Source organism: Lepeophtheirus salmonis, chromosome 6, assembly GCF_016086655.4.
Source record: "Lepeophtheirus salmonis chromosome 6, UVic_Lsal_1.4, whole genome shotgun sequence".
In the NCBI taxonomy this organism is placed as follows: Eukaryota; Metazoa; Arthropoda; class Copepoda; order Siphonostomatoida; family Caligidae; genus Lepeophtheirus; species Lepeophtheirus salmonis.
In genome coordinates, this window is record NC_052136.2 from 19,185,901 (window position 1) to 19,205,450 (window position 19,550).

General features: G+C 30.3%; 1 protein-coding gene across 4 annotated transcripts in view; it reads left to right on the forward strand.

Moving 5' to 3' along the window:
• Window positions 1-19,550, forward strand: part of LOC121119214 (phospholipid-transporting ATPase ABCA1) — a 195,031-nt gene that overhangs the window by 149,469 nt on the left and 26,012 nt on the right. For 2 of the 4 annotated variants that reach the window (XM_071889681.1, XM_071889682.1), the window contains exons 6-13: window positions 4,926-5,185; window positions 7,645-7,743; window positions 8,654-8,668; window positions 10,804-10,934; window positions 12,074-12,250; window positions 13,744-14,077; window positions 14,750-15,586; window positions 17,730-17,945. In XM_071889681.1, the coding sequence (XP_071745782.1) occupies window positions 4,926-5,185; window positions 7,645-7,743; window positions 8,654-8,668; window positions 10,804-10,934; window positions 12,074-12,250; window positions 13,744-14,077; window positions 14,750-15,586; window positions 17,730-17,945 (2,069 nt within the window). The remainder of the gene's footprint in view (window positions 1-4,925; window positions 5,186-7,644; window positions 7,744-8,653; window positions 8,669-10,803; window positions 10,935-12,073; window positions 12,251-13,743; window positions 14,078-14,749; window positions 15,587-17,729; window positions 17,946-19,550) is intronic. The other 2 variants (XM_040713834.2, XM_071889683.1) reach the window with 1 other exon arrangement.

A 19,550-nucleotide genomic window follows, 5' to 3' on the forward strand; every position in this document is an offset into this window, starting at 1 on the left:
AAAAAAAAATCCAATATAAAATTTTTTGGAAGTAAATTTCAAAAATTTATAGTTTCTCAAAAAAATATTACAAACATTAAATTTTGAGAATTTTTTTTTTAAAAATCCATAACTATTCACAGAAAATAATAATTTTTAGAAAAAAATTTGGAAAATTAAATTTTTTGGGAAAAAAATTGAAACATTAAATTAATTTTTTAGGAAAAAAATTTAAAAAATCAACAGTTCAAAAAAAAATCAAAAATTAAATTCGAAACATTAATTTTTTTAAAAATCCATATTTATTTATAGAAAATAATAATTTTTGAAATTAAATTTTTGGGCAAAAAATGAACAAATTTAATTTAATTTTTGGAAAAAAAATTCAAATATTAAATTTTCTAAGGAAAAGAGAAAAATCATTAATTTGGGGGGATTGTTTCAACTGAATCTGAGGAGCAGACTTCATAAACATAGATCTCAGAGTTATTGCAAACATATTAAAGTCATAACTTTTCCAAATTTAAAATCCCCACCCTGTTCTTTTCTTAATTTCCAGGTAATATACATAGATTACTTATATATGTATTCAGTTGACGTGGGTATATAATTTCCAGTATATCATCATCAACAACAATGCTGCATTTATATAGAAAATTGATGTATCCATCTACACATGTATATATTTTTTATTTAGGAGGTTCCTTTCACATTCTTGCCCTGAGTCACCTCCTAATTATATGTATGTGGGTACGAACCTTTGTAATAGCCATTAATATTTTACCTTCATCATGAAGATAAAAATCTCATTCATTCTGATTAAGAAAAAACCATAAATGACAAATATGTGTACAGGTAAGCGTATATAAATTATACAAATATGGTTGTATTTCTAGAAAAGTTACACGCAAATGAAGAGTACCATCCCATTCCACATCATCCCATTCAATCCCACTCTTCCATGAAGACAAGCTAAAAAGATCCTTATCTTTTTATTTATAAATTATTATCATTATTAAGAAAATGAAAACAAACAATCAAGTGACAGGGTTTGTAATTGTATTGGTCTATTAATTTTGATGTAATGTGTATAAGTTAGGGTGTTCCATTTTTTATGAATATTTTGTAACATGTTTGTATCAGGGCGATAGGTAATTTTGTATTGAACCATTTTCCCTTAAAGACATATTTCGCCTGAATATATAAGTGAATGAGATTTATTGCTCACTTTTGGTTAAAATTCATGGGTTTTTTGGATTTTGTAATCAAAATATGTAATGGTATTACTATAAAACGCATTATATAGTGGTTGTTTTTTTTTTCGAAAAATAATGGAATAATGCCACAAAATATCAATGCATACACCAAAAAAATATCTATGCGGGAGTCCTTTAGCAAAAATAAAATCTACGTGAATGTTTTTACCTCCAATTCAGGCACGTACTTAAAATTTAATTGGCAACAGGACGTCAAAATTGCATGGCCGATGTATTCTTACTCTGTATTGTTGAAAAATATTCTCTTTTAGTATAGTTTTAAAACGTTTAAAATTGAAAAATGGACGTTTTTAAATTTTCCTGGAGTCCTTACAAACCTAATTTTTTAAAGTTACACACTTTTTTTTATAGTTTACAGATAGCTTTGGTTTGCACCAAGAGATTTTCTGCTGTGTATTGTCGAAAAAATCATACCCCAAATTCACTGAAAATTCTTCATTTCTATAAAATCCTTGATTTCACCTTTTGTGTTCAACTTGTAGAGTTTGATTATTCAAGTTACTTCTTGTACAACAAATGCTACACAACTTTTGTTGATTTGTATGAAATATGACCTTAAACTCTGCGAGATTTTTTGTGTATTTGACAATTTGAAGAGTGATTTTATTTTCGAAAGCTTTACTATCTAATTCTTGAAGAGAAAACATATAAATATAAAGTTATCAGTAATGATTATTATCTGATAAAAGACTGTAACACTGATAATTTGTTTGTGAGTAGAATTGAGGATCCACATTGAAAAGTGATCAATAGTGATTATAATTTCATAAAAGACACTAATAATTTGTTTGAGATCGACTTTGTAAATAATTCCTTCCTATTTGTCCTTGCTATATAAGGAGTGAGATTTGCGTTGATTTCCTTCCTTTTACGGCAGCTAGCAGTTGATATAATAAAACGTCATGACAGCTAAGCTTCTCTTCTTCAAGACATTCTTCAAATCGTCAGATTGACAATGCTCATTTTTAGTTAATTTTATTTTTACATTCCGGCAAGTCATATTTTATACAAATCTGATTATTTCCTTGTCTTACAATACAAGAGGAAAAAAAATAATTGTAAAAATAATATGTAACCTTATATTACCGTTTTATGTAAGTTTTATGATATGTCCAGAACCATATGATCAAAAAATACCTCTTACTTTGTAGTAATTTTTATTACAACATCAAATGACAATCTCGTTAAATAAAAATAGGGTTATGTCTTTGTATTTCCGTTTTAAAGTCATTAACAAAACTACAGACTGCTTAACGATATGAATAGCGAGAAAGAGCCATTAAGTCACGGTATGAGATGGTATTAAATAGTACATGACAAATAACCATTTATATATACAGACATTAACATATTATGCATGAAACCATCTAACGCATTAGATGATGGATTTATTGTTTATATGGATGTACAGGAATAATCATTGAGTTCAAATTTAAATCCAAGGATAGATATTTATTAGTGGTAAAACTTGCTCCAAGACTGACTATTTTTTAGTGAGCTCTTAAGTGATCTCAGAGAGTAAAATGAAATTTAATCGTTTTCAAATCCTAGACATATATTTTCACTCCTAAATCTATGGACCAATTTTCACACATTTATGATTTTTGGACAGGGTTGGGGTGAAGGACAGTGTAGTTTTTTGATTTTTTTAAATGAAAATTAACAACTATTCACCAAAAATTTAATTTTTTGACAATACCTATGGGTTTTTTAAATAATTTTCCCCAAAAATTTAATATTTGAAATTTTTTGTGAATAACCGTGAATTTTTGAATGATTTTAAAATTTTGTATTTGAAATTGTTTTGCATAAAATTAATTTTTTTCTCAATATATATGGTTTTTTTAATTGTTTTTTTTTAAATTTAATTTTTGTCAATAGTTATTATTTTTTTTCTAAAATTTTTTTAAAACTTAATTTTTTGTGAAAAAAATGTTAATTAAAAAAAAAAAGAATTCAAAAAAATTAAAAATTTAAGGTCTAATTTTTGAACTTTTCTCAAAAACTAAAATTTTCTGTGACTAGCTATAGAATTGAGAAATGTTTTCGAAAAAAAAATATCTGAAATTTAATTCCTTCCTCAAAATATAATCCTGCGGACGCCCATGATGAGGTATACCAATATGATATATGCAACACTTTTAACTTCATATGGCGTTATTGTAGCTCCATGTTTACAATTTTGATAAATAACTGACCCCATTAACAATTTTTTCACAGTGTGGGTACCCGAAACTTGCCTTAGCTTGACTTAATTACAAAATACATGACATTTATGGAATCAAGAAAAAATAATTCAATACTAATTTGTGATGTGTAGAAACACTATATTTAGTTATATTTTTTATTCAGTATGTTATTGGCAGCTCTTCACGATGGAGGCCGTGAGGCAGACATTCTTCTCCAAGGCCCCAAACTACAAAGTCCACGTGTTCAAGGTAAAGGAAGGAGGAGGGCCACACAGACGCAGGCTGGCCAGAAGTGAACCATATTGTTGCTTGTTTTGGTTATTCTTGCCTCTGTGGGGCTGTAATGTACTTTTTGATGTTGTAGGCAGTCCAGATGGAGATGTCCTTCTTGGCACTGACAAATGCACAGTGAAAATTTTTACAAGGGTTTGAATTTTTGTTTTTCTTCCCAGATTTTTACACTTAGAGACATGGGATAAAAACAAAACTTGGATATTTACGTTTGCTTGCGTAGTGAAACCTCGTAGTAAAAAAATAGTGGAGATAAAATCGTTATTAAATACTTCTGCAAGTTTTGGGGATTACTTTGTAGTGAATCGGCCTAAACCGAATTTTAGATGAGATTTATCCTACCCGAATCTTTCTATGATACGGATCAGACCAAATTTTTAAAGGACTAAAAAGTAACGGTCTCAGACTGGTCATTGATTTTGATTAGCTGGGGATGACCTTTTTGGTTATTTTTCTTGAATTTTTTAATGACCAGATTTTAAAAAATGGGGAACTGTTTAAATATTTTTTGTATAAAAATAATTTATTTAACATTTATTTTGCAACTATATCCCTCAGTTCTAGTGACAGATCTGAGCAAGAGCACATTTAAAAATAAACAATTTTTAAACTCAATAATTTTGAATGTATTCAAAATTATGATCTTTTAGAGGAATAAAGTTTAAATTGTGCTTCAGTTGATGGCCACAGTCAATGCCTTTACTGATACGATCCCCTAATGCCGAAGTTATGTATGTGTGATTAAAATCCTCTCAATTATATATTCAGTGAAATATCCACACAATGGTGTCATGACAATGACACTTAATACTTCATTCAACAGACTATTCCAAGTAATTTTTTATAGTTTATACAGTCTGAGAAAAAAGAGAAAAATAAATGAAGAATTAAAATACTAATCGATTGAATGTTTTTTTATAAATATACTATAAATGTATGATTACAATAATCCAATAAATAACCTGTGTAATGTTTATGTTAATCTGACCATAACCTTCAAATGTTAAAAGATTCGATTCTAATTTAAACATTACTTAAGATATTACATGGTTACTTTATAAGGTTTCTCATTTTATTAATTTTTATTCCGTATATATGACATTTTTTATTTTTTTTTATATTCTGAGTGTCAAGTTAAATACAAAACTGACAAAATCTTCTGTTTAACACAATTTTTTTTTCTCCATAGGATTTAATGTTTCAAGGCTAAGCGTTCTTTTGAATGACGAAGAAGAATTCATTGGAAGTATGAATACGTGGATGAAGATTAAAAATATATCAGTGAAAGAAAATGTTCTTCAATCTTTACTTGATGCCTCAATTGATGTTAGCAATCTTAGTGGATCTGATATATTGTCTATCATTGGTAATCCTGTTTCAGTTCTGTGTAAACCATCCGTGACGTCAAAGCTTTTTCATTTTCGTCAAAAATTAAACAATCCAATTCAGGTTGGTTCATTTTACTACAAGGAATACTCTTTACATGGAACATTAAGGTGGCCCTTAAAAAAGGAATTATATATTTTATTTGTCTTACCCTTCATAAAGTAAATTTGCTCTGCAACTTTTTTGTTTTTTTTATTTTACTTAATATTAAACGGGGCCCTCACTTTTGAATGTTTTGTCATATATTGCTAATTTAGGTGTCAAAAAGTTTGATATTTACAACTTTTTCTAATGTCGTTAGGTTTCAAGACCAACTTTATATGTCGTCTGTAGAGATAAATAAATCTTATGCCAATAGAGCATATTCACGTGGCATCTCCATTGTTGATGCCGGTCATTTTGGTGGCCTATACAACCATATTTTATAACAATACAAATCTGCTTTGATTATTATTAAGGCAAATAGTTAATTATTCGATGTTCAAATGAGATCAACAAATAAAAGGATTTAAACCTTACTGTCTATGAAAAATCTATCCCTCTTTTGGCCAGTTTTATCATGTATCTCTCCTAAAAATATGCTATTACTTCGTTAAACAATCTTATTTTATTACAATGGAAGCATCAGATATTTTTTTCGAATTATCCTACTTCTATTTTCCCAATCCAACAAAAAAAAAAGCCATTTTAAGGGATTTGTAGTACATATCAGTTTAATTTAATTAAAATATCAATTTTTATCATTTGTATCAAGTAGGATTCAATGGAGATATTTAGTCTTTTTCGTTTCTTAAGGGCATTTCATAAAGTTCCTTCAAGATATATTGAAACTTTGTCCATTTTTGTAGTTAAAATATCCCCTTTGAGTCCCCAAAATGGTATCTCCTTCAATTACATATAATGCAATTTATGGCGTGACAGAAAACACTCTATACCAATACTTTTACTGATTTAGTAGTTTTTGCTCTTTGAATATTTAATCCTTTTTAACATTAATTAAATAACTTAATATTTATTGTATTACAAAGTGCTTAATCTACAAGACGAACCATTATTTGGTACACTCTTCTCTTCTCGATAGTGGGGAAATTTTAACTATTTCTACGCTTGATATTTTTTTCAAAAATAAAAACGTCAGCAAATGTTGAGAAATTAACAATTTTAATCAAATGTTAAAGAGCCAAGTGCCAACTTCGATTACTGTTTAAATGTTACTATTTTCGGGAGACTATTATATATTTTAGAACTAATACATATTGGATTGGTTTTTAGCATAATAGACAACGCAATCGGGAGAAATTAATCTCTTCAAATCAATGTGCGTAAGTTCTCGCTCTGGCCTTTCCTATAGAAGAAAATATACATTATGTAAAAATGGACTTCAAATGTAAATATGTAAATGTAATACTATAATGTTTACTTAAACTTAATCAGTGTAATTTCCACGTGCTAGGGTGTCATAAATTTATGGTCTCTGGAAAAAAGTAAAACAAAATTATGTTTTTTCCAAAACTTGATACTCTCATCCGATTGGACGTCCTAAATTTTTATATCTCCCTCCCTCAATGTATTTTTAGATCAAATATATTGATTACCTTGAAGGCTACTGATTAGGGGCGTCCCCGAGATTATATTGGGGGAGGCCGGCTCTTCTTCTTTTTGTACAAAAATTCCTTCGTTTGGGAGGTGCTACAGCACCTCCAGCCTGCAGATACCCCTGCTAATATACTACATATTGAAAAGGGTTTGTTAATCAGTGAAGCATGGAACATTTTTCAATAAAGTAGTCTCCGAAATATCCCATATCCCCTCCCTTACTCTCATCCTAAAAAAATCTTTCTGGTCAACGTTTAGTCATAAACGTATGATCCCTAGCCAAACATCTCCTACGTAAAACTTCAAATATCTAACCCCTTTGAAAAGGGGTTAATATAAAACTTTAACGGCTGAAAAGACATCGTTTCTAACTACGTTATTTCAGCTATTGAAGTTCTCATAAAACTCAAAATACTGATTTATTTTATTATAGCCGGACTGATAGAACTATGGTCTATTTTGTTTTATTTTTATACCGATCCAACACTTATTAGAACCAATTGAGAGGGAGGGATGATGAAAATAAAAACTATGATTTTTTTATGTACACAATAAGAGCCACCATAATCGACGATGCACTCTTTCTTTTTCTTCTGTTTTCACCCTTTGTAGGTTAATAATTTTATAGGTAGAATTGTTATTTAATGTAAGAGGGAGTTGAATAAAAATAATCGCGTAATTAATGTTTTAAAATACTTTTTTGGGTTGATCAATTAACTTTATCTGATCATAATGTTAATAAAAAAAACCATATAATTCCTTAAGATTTTTTAAATTTGGATCCCTCCTTCTTTTTATGGCCATTCTACAAATAGCCTTTACTTGGTCAAAGAAGGTCGGAGAACAAAGTGTTCAGGTTTTATTTATAAAATATTCTTACTCAATAGAATGAGAAAAATAATATAATCATTCATTTGTATTTTTAGAAGGAACTTGATGGTATTTGCAATTTAAACGTGTCTGAATTGCGAGAATTGGTGATTTTGGCAAATGGCCATTTCAATAGAGATTCCCTTCAACGTGAGGTGAGTATTTATTTTTATTTTTTATACCTGTTTAATTACGTCTATCATTTACAAATTTGTTGAGTTAACACAAAGACTATCTTGAACAAAAATCAAGAAAATATATAGTAGTATATCAAATATACACACTGCCCAATATATCATAAAATTATTTGAGTCAATTCCACCATTCAAAGGGAAACACACTGATAAGTTTTTGAAACTTCACTTTTGTATATTTATGAGACTCCCTGATATTGAAAATACAAATTTTCAACGAAATTATTCCATCAGAAATTTTTTGATGAGGAAGGCAGGGCAGGGCACACTTGAATATCTTGCAAAAGACACTCTAAATTTCAACTTTATCATCATTTAAGAAAGTGGATGTTGGTGTGTTTTGCCTGAACAGAGCATAATTCTAGGCCTTGTATTTAAACATTGGGTATGAGTTACTATATTCAAGAAAAGTTATACATACCTTGGTTGACTACTTTTATTCTAAATACATCTGGACTTTAACAATTAATGTAATTTAGAACATGTGCCATTACTTTAATGTTCACAAATGGCGGAAAGTTCTCATACTGCAAGTCTAAAGTCGTTGCTCACATGTACAAAACCTTGAATACGTTCAAGTTTTCAGATAATACGATAAAAAAATAATATTAATAGCCCTTATTAACATCTTTACAAATAATTTTCTACGGCGAGTTTTCTTGTATCCCATCTTGCTAAATTGATTTGTAAACGTTCATTCTATGGACATGGTTGTTAGTTTTCTGAAGAAAATTTCACTTTAAATGTGAATATCATATATTTTTATATTGACTAACGACTATGTTCTGATCAACAATTTTTTTCCCAATAAATCTTTTTTGAAACATAATAATTTATGTACTTTTTATGTCATATTTCCATACATACATAGATAAATATGGAACAGGTGAGTTTTTGTTTTTCTATTCAAATCCTTTTTTAAATATATATTAAGCATTATAGATTAGGGTGGTTTGTTTTTCAACTTTTTTCGAATTTCAATTACGACTAGTGCTGTAAAATACACTTTGCGTTAAGACAATAATATAAGGAACATTTTATGTTCTACAATGTCATCTTTAGGTGGGGCATCTCGGTGTAAGTTGGAAAAATGGTAAAAATCAGTTATTTAGTAAATACAGATTTTTATAAAAATACTTTTTGTTATTATCTCCGAATAAGAAGTTGAAGGGAAGTTATGTTTTTGCCTATGTTTGTTAGTCACCAGAGTTATGGCAAATCAATTTTGAGCCAACTTGGCAGGAAGGTTATGTAGGGTCACTGTAAAAGACCAAAGGTCATGTTCAAGGAAGCACAAAACGTTAAAAATACATAATGGACCGTAGCATTCAAACATATTAAGGTACAAAGCTCAAATTGATGTCTTTATATAGGTTTAGTAAAGATGTTTCATGTTACAAAAATCTAATTCAGCAAAGATAACCTATGCACAACCTTCCAAAACAATGGATCAAAAACAATTTCGTGTTTTAATTTTACACTGCTTTTTAATTGGGGGGGGGGGCACCGTTCAAGCTTAGCAATGGTTTGGAAAGTGTTATAGGGACTCTGTTTCATAATTAAACGTCATTATGCTTACTTCAAACGTAGTTGTAAAGATACCAATATATATATTTCATTAACGTTTGTCAATGAGAAAGCTCTGTTCAAAGTGAGTGCCTTGTTTACTCACTTTTGACAAAAAAAAAAAAAAAACGTGCTGATGCTTTGACCATGTTTTAACGTAACAAACTGTAATTCTTGATTCGGTATGTGACAATGGATGAAACATGGATCCATCACTTCTCTCATCATCTGAGTGGACAGCAACTGGTGAACCTCGTTCAAAGCATCCAAAAGCACAACAATCAGCTGGAAAGGAGATTGTCTTGTATTTTGGGACTTGTATGGCATAATATTTATAAACTACCTTGATCTATCTAAGTCATGGCCTCGAAGGTCGGACGAAATGGTTGCTGCCGTGAAAAAGTATGTCAAGGGGTTCTCTTGTAGACCTTAAGGCCAAGATATTTCTTAAGTGGCCGGTCCATGGTCCTTCTGTTGACGTTGAACTCCCTGGAGAGGCCGCTAAGAGTGACCTTGTCTCTCTTGTCCTTGACAAGACTTTTTTCACGGCATCAACTATTTCGTCCAACCTACGTGGTCTTGACTTAGATCCTGGGGTGGCCTCAGGATTCCCTTTGGCTACCACGCTGTAAACAGTGGTGCGGCTGCATTTCAGAACCTTGGCAATTTCAGTGGGAGTTTTTCCCCGGCCGGAAAATTTCCAAAAGGGCGACTCGACGTCTCTCCATATTATCGGCTGTTGGTTCATTGTTGCTATTAAGATTTTGCTGAAGTTTTGTTCATAACCAGTCAATACCCTTGCCTCGGAGTATAAACCCGTTTCAACTCAATAAAATCCCAAATATGTGTATGGCATAAAATTTAAAGGAGTAGTCAGTTTTAGACGCGCACACCTGTATCTTTTATTTTTCATTTTTAGCAAGGAAAGATCAAATATACAGTCAAAGTTGTATTAAGCGATAAAACAAGGGAAATTGAAAAAACAACCGTTTATTGCAAGTGCCCGTTAGAACAAATTTGAGAGTATGCTCAAAATTTAATTGCTTTAGTATCTCTGTTTGCTCTAAAGGATGTCTTTAGAAGAAACAAATACTTAATAAATATTTTTATTGGTTATAAAAATATCTTTCAAAATCAAATTTCTGTAAAATAAAGAAGAATGCTTTATTTTAAGGTTTATTGGCTAAATAACTAACTTGGCATTTTTTCAAACTTTGAACGTGCGACCTTAAGATGACATTGTAAAACAATGCAATTTTACATAGGTTATTTTCTGACCACACTACAACTTTTCTGTTCTAGCCGTAATAGCAATTCGAAAAAAGTAGTTGAAAAAGAAACCACTCTAAGTACATATAATTTTTGTAAATACTATTTTCTTTAAATACTTATACACTTTTAAATCACTAGTCGGTTTTGTTTTCAATGTTTTCTAAAAAAAATTATATTATTTAGTTTGATGAACTAATGAATGTTCATGGTCAAATCAATCCATTCAACATAACAGATTGGAGTCTTTTTATAAAAACTGTACAAGAACTACAGAATAATCTTTTGAACCAAAGCTCATTCAAGTCTGTGATGGGGTAAGAATGCATTTATTTACTTATTGACCATATTCAAGAGGATATCTATATTTAGTTCATAAGTAGAGTCGTAAATTCTAAGCATTTGCTTGCATGTATTTTTTTTTTTTTTTTGGTAATTTTTAGTTTGAACATTGTTTTTTCTGAATCTTTTATCTCTATTCTTTAATTCTACGGGAGAAAATATTCAAATATAAAGTAAAGTAATTACTAGTGAATGTGCGGATAAAAGACGGTGAGTAAAACACATGATTTGCAAGGTAGTTAATTGTATATGTAAGCCCTCTTTGGACTCCGACTAGAATTAAAGATCGACATCTGAGTAATTGTTGCCCACAATTATTCTGCAACATGCGAAGTGTGATTTGCAATGGTTAAGAAATAATATAATCTACCAGTATGCTAAAATAATCCCCAAAATGAGAGTGGTTACCCTGACAATTTGAAGCATTTTTGCGAGAAAAACAGCCTAGTTTTCATGACGATATTCAAATTAGCTGCTATTAGCTATGATATGAAGGAAATACGCACACACTCCACTCCTTATCTACTAGTGATATAAGCCTGAATTACTCCAATATCGATCCTTAATTCTACCCTGGCTCCAACAAGGACTTTCACTTATAGCTTGCTAACAAATCTTCAGTGTAACTAGTCATCTTTTACTCGCATGTGATTAAAGATAAAGCCAAGTCTTCTTATGGTTTTTTTTTAATTAATTGTGCCTATATTTCATTTAATTACATTTAAAAAACATGTATATTTCTTTCTATTTTTTAAAGGGCCCTTCTCATAAAATAAGTTCAATCCTTTTTCTAAATTATGGTGATTTTAATATTATTTCTTCTTAGTTTATATCTATACAAATTACAAAATTTTACCCAGTCTTAGAGCAGGGCCTTTGTCAAGGGTCCCGAGTGCCCATTTTAAAACCAGTTCTCCTCCCAATGCTACTTGTAGCTTATCTAATATAACCTGCTCTTTTTACAAACATTTTTCAAAATGTCAGGATTACCATGGGAATTTTTGGTTACTTTCTTTATTTTAAATATCGAAAATGCTTAGAATTGACATGTTATTATTGCTAGTGCAAATGTTATAAGATTTAAATATACAATTTTGTATTTTATATAAATTAGGGATGTATCAAATATACTCAGAGAATATAGTGAGTCCGTTGACTTTGGATATCTTCGTGAAAAACCTTCATATAAAATGAAGCTGGAGACACAAATTGCACTTTTGTACAGACTTTTATGCAGTCGTAAAAGGTCATCCATCAAGAATATTTTTTCAAAGGAAGGAGAAGCATCTTAGTAAGTTTTTTTTTAAATAATAATTTTTTTTTGACGATTCACACAACTGATTCAGCTAATGGAAGGCTCTATTTAAGTATTATTTTCCTTGATAATTATGGAGGTACATATCGTATTATTTAATATGGTTTTGTAAATATGACAATTACTTAATTAGTATAATCTATATTTGATTTCATATCTAATTCTTATACTAATTGACGTGCTGAGTACAAATATGGAACTAATTTTTTACGTATCTATTTGATTTCTTGATCATTTTTATTTTGAGAAAAACTTTGAGCCGAGTTTTAAAGGGGAAAAAAATAATAATAACAATTAACCCAATAATAGACCTGTGTGCAGAAGGGGGAAAATTGGACAATTAATGGATTTTTTATGAATGACATTCATTTAGCCGTTCATTTCTTTTCTTTTTTCTAGTGTTCTTCATGTACATTTTTTCTTTTTCTAGTAGCTAAATGAAGACTGCGTGATCAATCCTTGTCCAAATTTGATTGCCTACAAGAAAACTTTTTTGTCTGCAATGAGAAGAAACAACTCCATTTCAATTAATTCGCCCTTTTAATTGAATTCAGTTGGTGAATTCTGCAAAGGGAAAAACAAAATGGCTTACGTCAAATGATTAAGTCCCGTTACATGTCATATCTTTTCCTAGTCAGCTTAAATTGGACAAAAATCGATCACGTGGTCCTCGTTTTGATTTAAAAAAATGAAAATAAAACTGATAAGAAAATAGGCCTGAACGGAAATTTTTAAGAAAAAAACAAAAAAAGTGTAAATGAGTGCAAACCTAATAAAAACTAAGGCGCAATGTCTTTAATTTGCTTATAAGTCAAAGAGAATAATTTAAAGTCTGATTAATTAATTGATTTTCATTTACAAATGAATATTTGCCTCGAGGGGGATGTTACTTAATAAAAAAACTCCGTAGTTTTTCCCCTATTTATCCTAGTTAAAAATATTTATTTTTTAATCAAATATAAATGTACAATTTTATAACGGAATTTCATACAAATCAGTTACTAACCTTGAGTAATTTCCGTATACAACATTTACAAATTAAATCAATAGTACAGCTGAACTAATCCTTTTCTTAAAAGAAAATTATCTTTTGTTAATGAAAGGTCAGTTACCCACGCCTTAAATGAGCTCCGTTGTTTTTTAAACGAATTAGTAAGTTGTGGTTTTTTCACTTATAAATTGCAATTTCTTAGAATGGGATAATCACATATAAAATCCATGTCGGAAGTTTACATAAAATTTGTCATTTATTTGGATTAATGATTTTTTTTCTTATGTCTAATGTAGGATCAAGCCTATATAATGAATCTAAATACTCAAATTGATAATTTTCGAGAATCTTATTTGTTACAAAAAAGCTAATTACTGATTCATGATATGTGCGTCAAGTAAACCTAGAATTTGAAAATAAATTGAAAAAAGGATTGTAAAATATATATAATTATGTGTACTTTTGTTTTGATTTGCAGTTTGGATGAATTTCGAGAGAGTATGAAAGCGGAGAAAAAGGAAGAATTTGAATACTTGTATGATGAAACTACTAGTAAACAGTGCAATGAAATCATGCAAATGCTTGAAAATGATCCCATTTTTGCATTAATATGGAAACAATTGAAGCCCCTGGTTCGAGGAAAAATAGTATACACCCCTGATACACCAGCAACAAGGAAAATTATTAGTGCCATCGAAAAAACTTTTTTCCCCATTATAAAAACAATTAAAATTATGGAATTATGGACCAATCAGTATTCTTCTCAATTTAGGGCATTTTTTCTTAACGGAGAAAATCAAAATTTTATAGAGGTAATCAACTATGATCATTATTATAATTAAACTGTCTCTTTTACGTGTTGCTATTTATATCTCTCTGTACATATACTTTTTCTGCGGGAGAGAAAATAAAAACTGACTTAGGCAAATTTTGAGGCCTTTCAAGCCATTTTCAGCGTGGTACATGTCATTTTATTTAAAAAAAAAAGGGATTTTTGGGTTCAATAATTAATGCAGTTTGAGTGATTGAAATTAATTCATATTTTGATATATTAATGCGTAAATAATTAGTTAATTATTAAATTTTGTCATAGAAGCAGAATGGCTCCACTATCCTCGATTATGTAAACCAACTACTAACAAGTAAACGAAGCTCATGCTCCATAGGTTGGTGAACGACACTCGGAGCGGAGCTCAATATTTATGAGCAAGAGCTCGCTCAATGATTTTGACAAAAGAACAATAGTGATTCTAGTGATTTTTGGTCCAAATCTTACTTTCTTTAAAATTGCTAAATTATCCCAAATTTTTTTAAAGATTAAAATAGTTTGTACACTTACAAAAATGAGCTGAAAATGACTCAATTTTTTGGCTGGGGGGAGATTATTAATCCCGAAAACGGATGAGTTGTCTAAAATGCATTTATACTTCAAATGTAGTGAAAGCAAGCTACTTCTAATCTTTTATCTCTTTCATTCATGATAGGATCTATTCACGGATGATTCGGAAGGAAATTTTATAGATTTGATCCTTAATAATCGCATTGTTGATGTTTTGAATGGAGAAGGAGAGTACCATGTCGTGAATGCAAGTGATGTTCGTCAACAAGTCAATGAATATTTCCAAAGTGATATATCAAAAGCCTGGGCTAAATCCTTTGATGGACTAGATGAACTATTGGAAAATTTATCTGTATACCTAAGTTGCTTTGAGACTGATAAGTTTGTGGGTGTCTCTTCAGAGTATGAATTGGAAAAAATGGGACTTAATTTGATTGGAAACAATAATTTATGGGCAGGCCTAGTATTCCAGGATTTTCCTCCCGACCAAAAAGACGATACACTCCCGGAATTCATCACTTACAAAATACGAATGAATAGTGTTACTGTTGATAATACACGACAAATTCAAGATCGCTTTCCTTCTCTGGGCCCAAGAAAGAATCCAACCGTTGATCTGAAATATTTAACTTTTGGCTTTGCATTTTTACAAGACATGACTGAGCATGCAATCATATCCATTCATAGTGGAAGGGAGTCCTCAGAGCTCCCAGGAATATCATTACAGCAAATGCCGTATCCCTGCTATGTCAAAAATAATGTCATCGATAATATAGGGGAATTGTTGAGAACTATGATATTTCTATCGTGGATAATGCCAGTTTCTGGCTTGATTAAGAGCATTATCTATGAAAAAGAGGCGCGTCTGAAGGAAACAATGAAAGCAATGGGGATGGGAAGTGCAGCGTATTGGATGTCCTTCTTTTTGGACAGTATCTTTATTACAGGGCCAACTGTTGTCATTTTAACATTCTTGTTAACTGTGAGTAGTTTGGTGTTATGTACAAGTTGGAGATGAATGTACAAGTTATATTTAGTTCGTATCATAATGCCTGATTTAATTGACAATAGCCGTCATTTTAATGACCAAGTGTATTATCAGAGGCATTCGCAGGGGGTGAGCTGAATTAACGATGTTTTGCTTTGTAATACAAAATTTAATATTTGATTTTTTTTCCCCAAAAAGTTCAACTTTCTCTGAATAGCTATGGATTGATTAATTTTTTTTATCTCAATGAATATCTGCAGGTTTTTGAATTTTTTTTTCAAAAAATGTAATATCAGAAATTGTTTTTCAAACAATTAAATTTACTAAAACATTTAATTTTCATTTTTTTTTTCCTAAAAATTATAATTTGCATCTTTTCTTTTTTTTTTAGAATATATATATCTATAATCCCGTGGATACCCCTGATTAACTGTTGCTATTACATCCTTTCAATCTATTAAAACAGGGCCCTGTACTTTTGCCTTAAATTATTTAGCCTCAGGACATTTTTTATTAGGACATTTTGCCTTAAAGTAGTTTTGCCACAAGGGTATTTCACTTAAATACACTACTAAATGAGGTTTATACGTCGTTAATTTTTATTTTTGGTTGAAATTAAGGTCTGTTTAAAACTTTTCAAATCAAGTTATAAAATGTTCATTGCATTTACAAACATTCAATTGTTGTTTTCTGTTGGAATTATGATGGATTTAGACTCCTACCTCATATAATGTTTGTTCGTCAATCCACGAGTCTTTCCAATGTGAATAATCCATATGTCAAATAATAATGGAGAAGTGATTAGCACTTCTTCCATTCGAATAATTGTAATATTTGTATTTTATTATTATTATACTAATTTTATTACGAATTAAATTCGAATTTAGGGGCATAATTCTATAATTTGTTCTTCAGAGAACAACCATTTAATGCGTTTTATAACAATTAAAATTACATATTTTGATTTAAAAATTGAAGGGGAACATCAACTTAAACCAAAAATAAACCTCATTTAATTATATATTAAGATGATATATCATTAAGGCACAATAGTTGTAAGATGCAATGTCCCAAGGCTAAATTGTTTAAAACAAAATGTCCTTAGGCAAAACAGTTTTAGAAAAAAACTACCTAACACCATGAAAACTACTTAACATATGAGCTTAAAAGTCCAGGACTTAACACATATATAGCGCATTTTTAATGTTCCTTTTATTGGTGAGATGGAGTTGCTCTGATTAAGTATAAGTAATCATTATAGAATCACATTTACTCCATCTGAATTAGGAATTGATTTTACACAATTTTACAACAATCTATTCTTTAGTTTGTGAGTTATTGTGCTAAGTATTTACAAAAATATGGATAAAAAATAATTTTTTGTTCTACTTATGCACTGCTTCTTGATTGGGGAGGGGGGGGGGAATACCATTCAAGCTAAGCAATGGTTTGAAAAGTATTTATGGGGACTCATCTTTATAAAAGAAATAAAAATAATTTAAAAAAATAAAAACTAGCTGAAAATGGGGGGAATAAATTTTTTTTCCCATCCGTCCATGTGTTACATACGGTAATACGGATGTTTTTGAGTCAAAAATGCATCCCCTTAAACCTCTTTGACTTCCTCTCAACCGCCTTAACTATTTTTGACCAGTCTAGGGACTTCTTCTTCTCAAGTTGGCCTCAAAAGAGTGTTTGACAGCTTCAGGGATTAACTTATGTGGCTTACCACGTATAGAACAATCTTTGAGGCTGGAAACATCTTCCAGGTGCTTGCAAACGCGATAGATGGTGTGACGGTTGATATTGAGGTGTTGGATGATGTCTTTGGTGTTATGGGGAGCGAGGATTAGAGTTGCAATCTCCAATCTTTTGCTTTCCTTCTTTGTGCAGAAGTGAGATATATTTGTTTTTTGTAATATCTCGTTTGAAAGATAACAAAATCAATTTTTCATTAATTTGCCCATTAATGTCATTAATTTGAAGTGATCACATAGCCTACATATTTGGGGGGAAATATTGATGACGTGGGATTCATTTATCGACTTGTCTAACTTGTACACTATGACAATTTGTACACAATACATATACAATATGCTTAAAACTCTAATTTTCTTTTTCCATACATTATATATAGGTGGGAGGAGTGTATTACTATGCCAACATTTTGATTTTCTTCATTTTTTTCGCGTCTTATGGCATATCCACCATCTGTTTTTCCTTCTTTGTTTCAACCCTTTTCTCAAAATCAAATTCTGCAGGATTTTCTGGAGGAATCATATTTATCGTCACTTCTTTTCCTCTATCCTTAATGAAAAACGTTAAAGTAGAGTTCAATACTAAAATGGTTGCAGTAAGTTGATTTCGTCATTTCAATCAGAAATTGCAAAACCTACAGATGTATATTATACGCCAAAATTAAAGATAATTAGTTTTTAAGTAAGAGGCAATAAGTATTATTTGTCTCTTACTTATTTGTATATTCTAGTGATGTAATATATATGCTTATATATATATATATTCCATAAATGCGTCTTTTAAACCTATTTTTTGAGCTGTTGACAATATTTTTGTGGATGCCATTCCATAAAAATACATACAGAATAGGGACCCGAAACTAGCAGTAGCATGACATAATTACGAAAAACGTGATTTTTATGGATTCAACACAAGACAACTCAAATCCCATTTTGATATGTTTAAAAACTGTATTTAGATTTAGTGGCAATAACAGTGTTGACACACTGGCAAACAGATTGGTAGCTCTTGACGAATAAAGCAATGTCTTATGTATACTACGCTGTCATGATGGCAACTAGGACCGAATACAAATTTTGGGTGAGAAGTACATTACAAAATCTTCTCTAAGGCAACACAAGCTGAAAAGGACAATGAGTTGAGGTCAGTGCTGGAGGAGCACCACATGGAGACAGGCCGGAAGTCAGCCATATTGTTGTCGCAGAAGTGTTGGTTCTTTGGGCATAGGGTTGTATTGGACTTCTTCAAGTTGTAGGCAGCTGTCAGCTTGACTGCCTTCTTGGAACTGACACTGGCACATGCAGTGCCTTTTATAATATTATACGGATAATTTTTCACACTAATAGACATGGGATAAAACTAAAACTTCTACACTTTTTTTTTAACTGTCGTTTGGTTCCATAATGAAACATCGTAATGAAAAATAACGGGTATAAAGTTAAGATTAAATGTTACTACAAGGTTTGGGTCCCCAATCTGTATATAATCAATAGATCATTCAACAAAAGAAAAAAAAAATACCAATATCTTAAGAAAAAAAAAAGCAAATTTATTTTTATGACCTTATTGTGTTGCAAACGTTTTACGTCATCGAAAAAGGGCTAAAACCACGTGTTTTTTTTTTTTTTTTTTTTTTTTTTTTGATAAAATAACAAATCAAATTTTAAAGGTGCTTTATCGTGAAAATCATTTATTTTTTCTATAAACATCAGCTCAAGTAGTCCGTCTGTTGATTTTAGCATTAAAAAATTTAAAAATCTTTGATTTTCAACGATTTAAAAAAATATATTAAAGCTGGAGAATAACTCAAAAAATCAGAAGGATTTACTTATTTATGAACTTAGTAGGCGTTATTGGATTCAAGAATGGCAAACCTCTTTGAAGCCATTCACTTCTTATGTAATATTATGTTTCTACAAAAAGGCCTCATTTAAAATGTATTATTAATTTTGGTAAAAATAGTTTTTCAAGTTAAATACAATATGACTTTTCCTTTTCCATACAAAATACCTTAATTCGAATTCAATATAGTCTTTTCTATACGTTTGAAAAAATGTGTGGCTTACAAGGATCAGCAAGAAAGTGTGGATTTGGTTGAGATTTCTAGCCTACTGATTGAGGCCTGAAAGAATGGTTACTCTTTTGTTTTGTAATAAATATGATATATAAAGAATAAAAAAAAAATATCTACTAATTTATG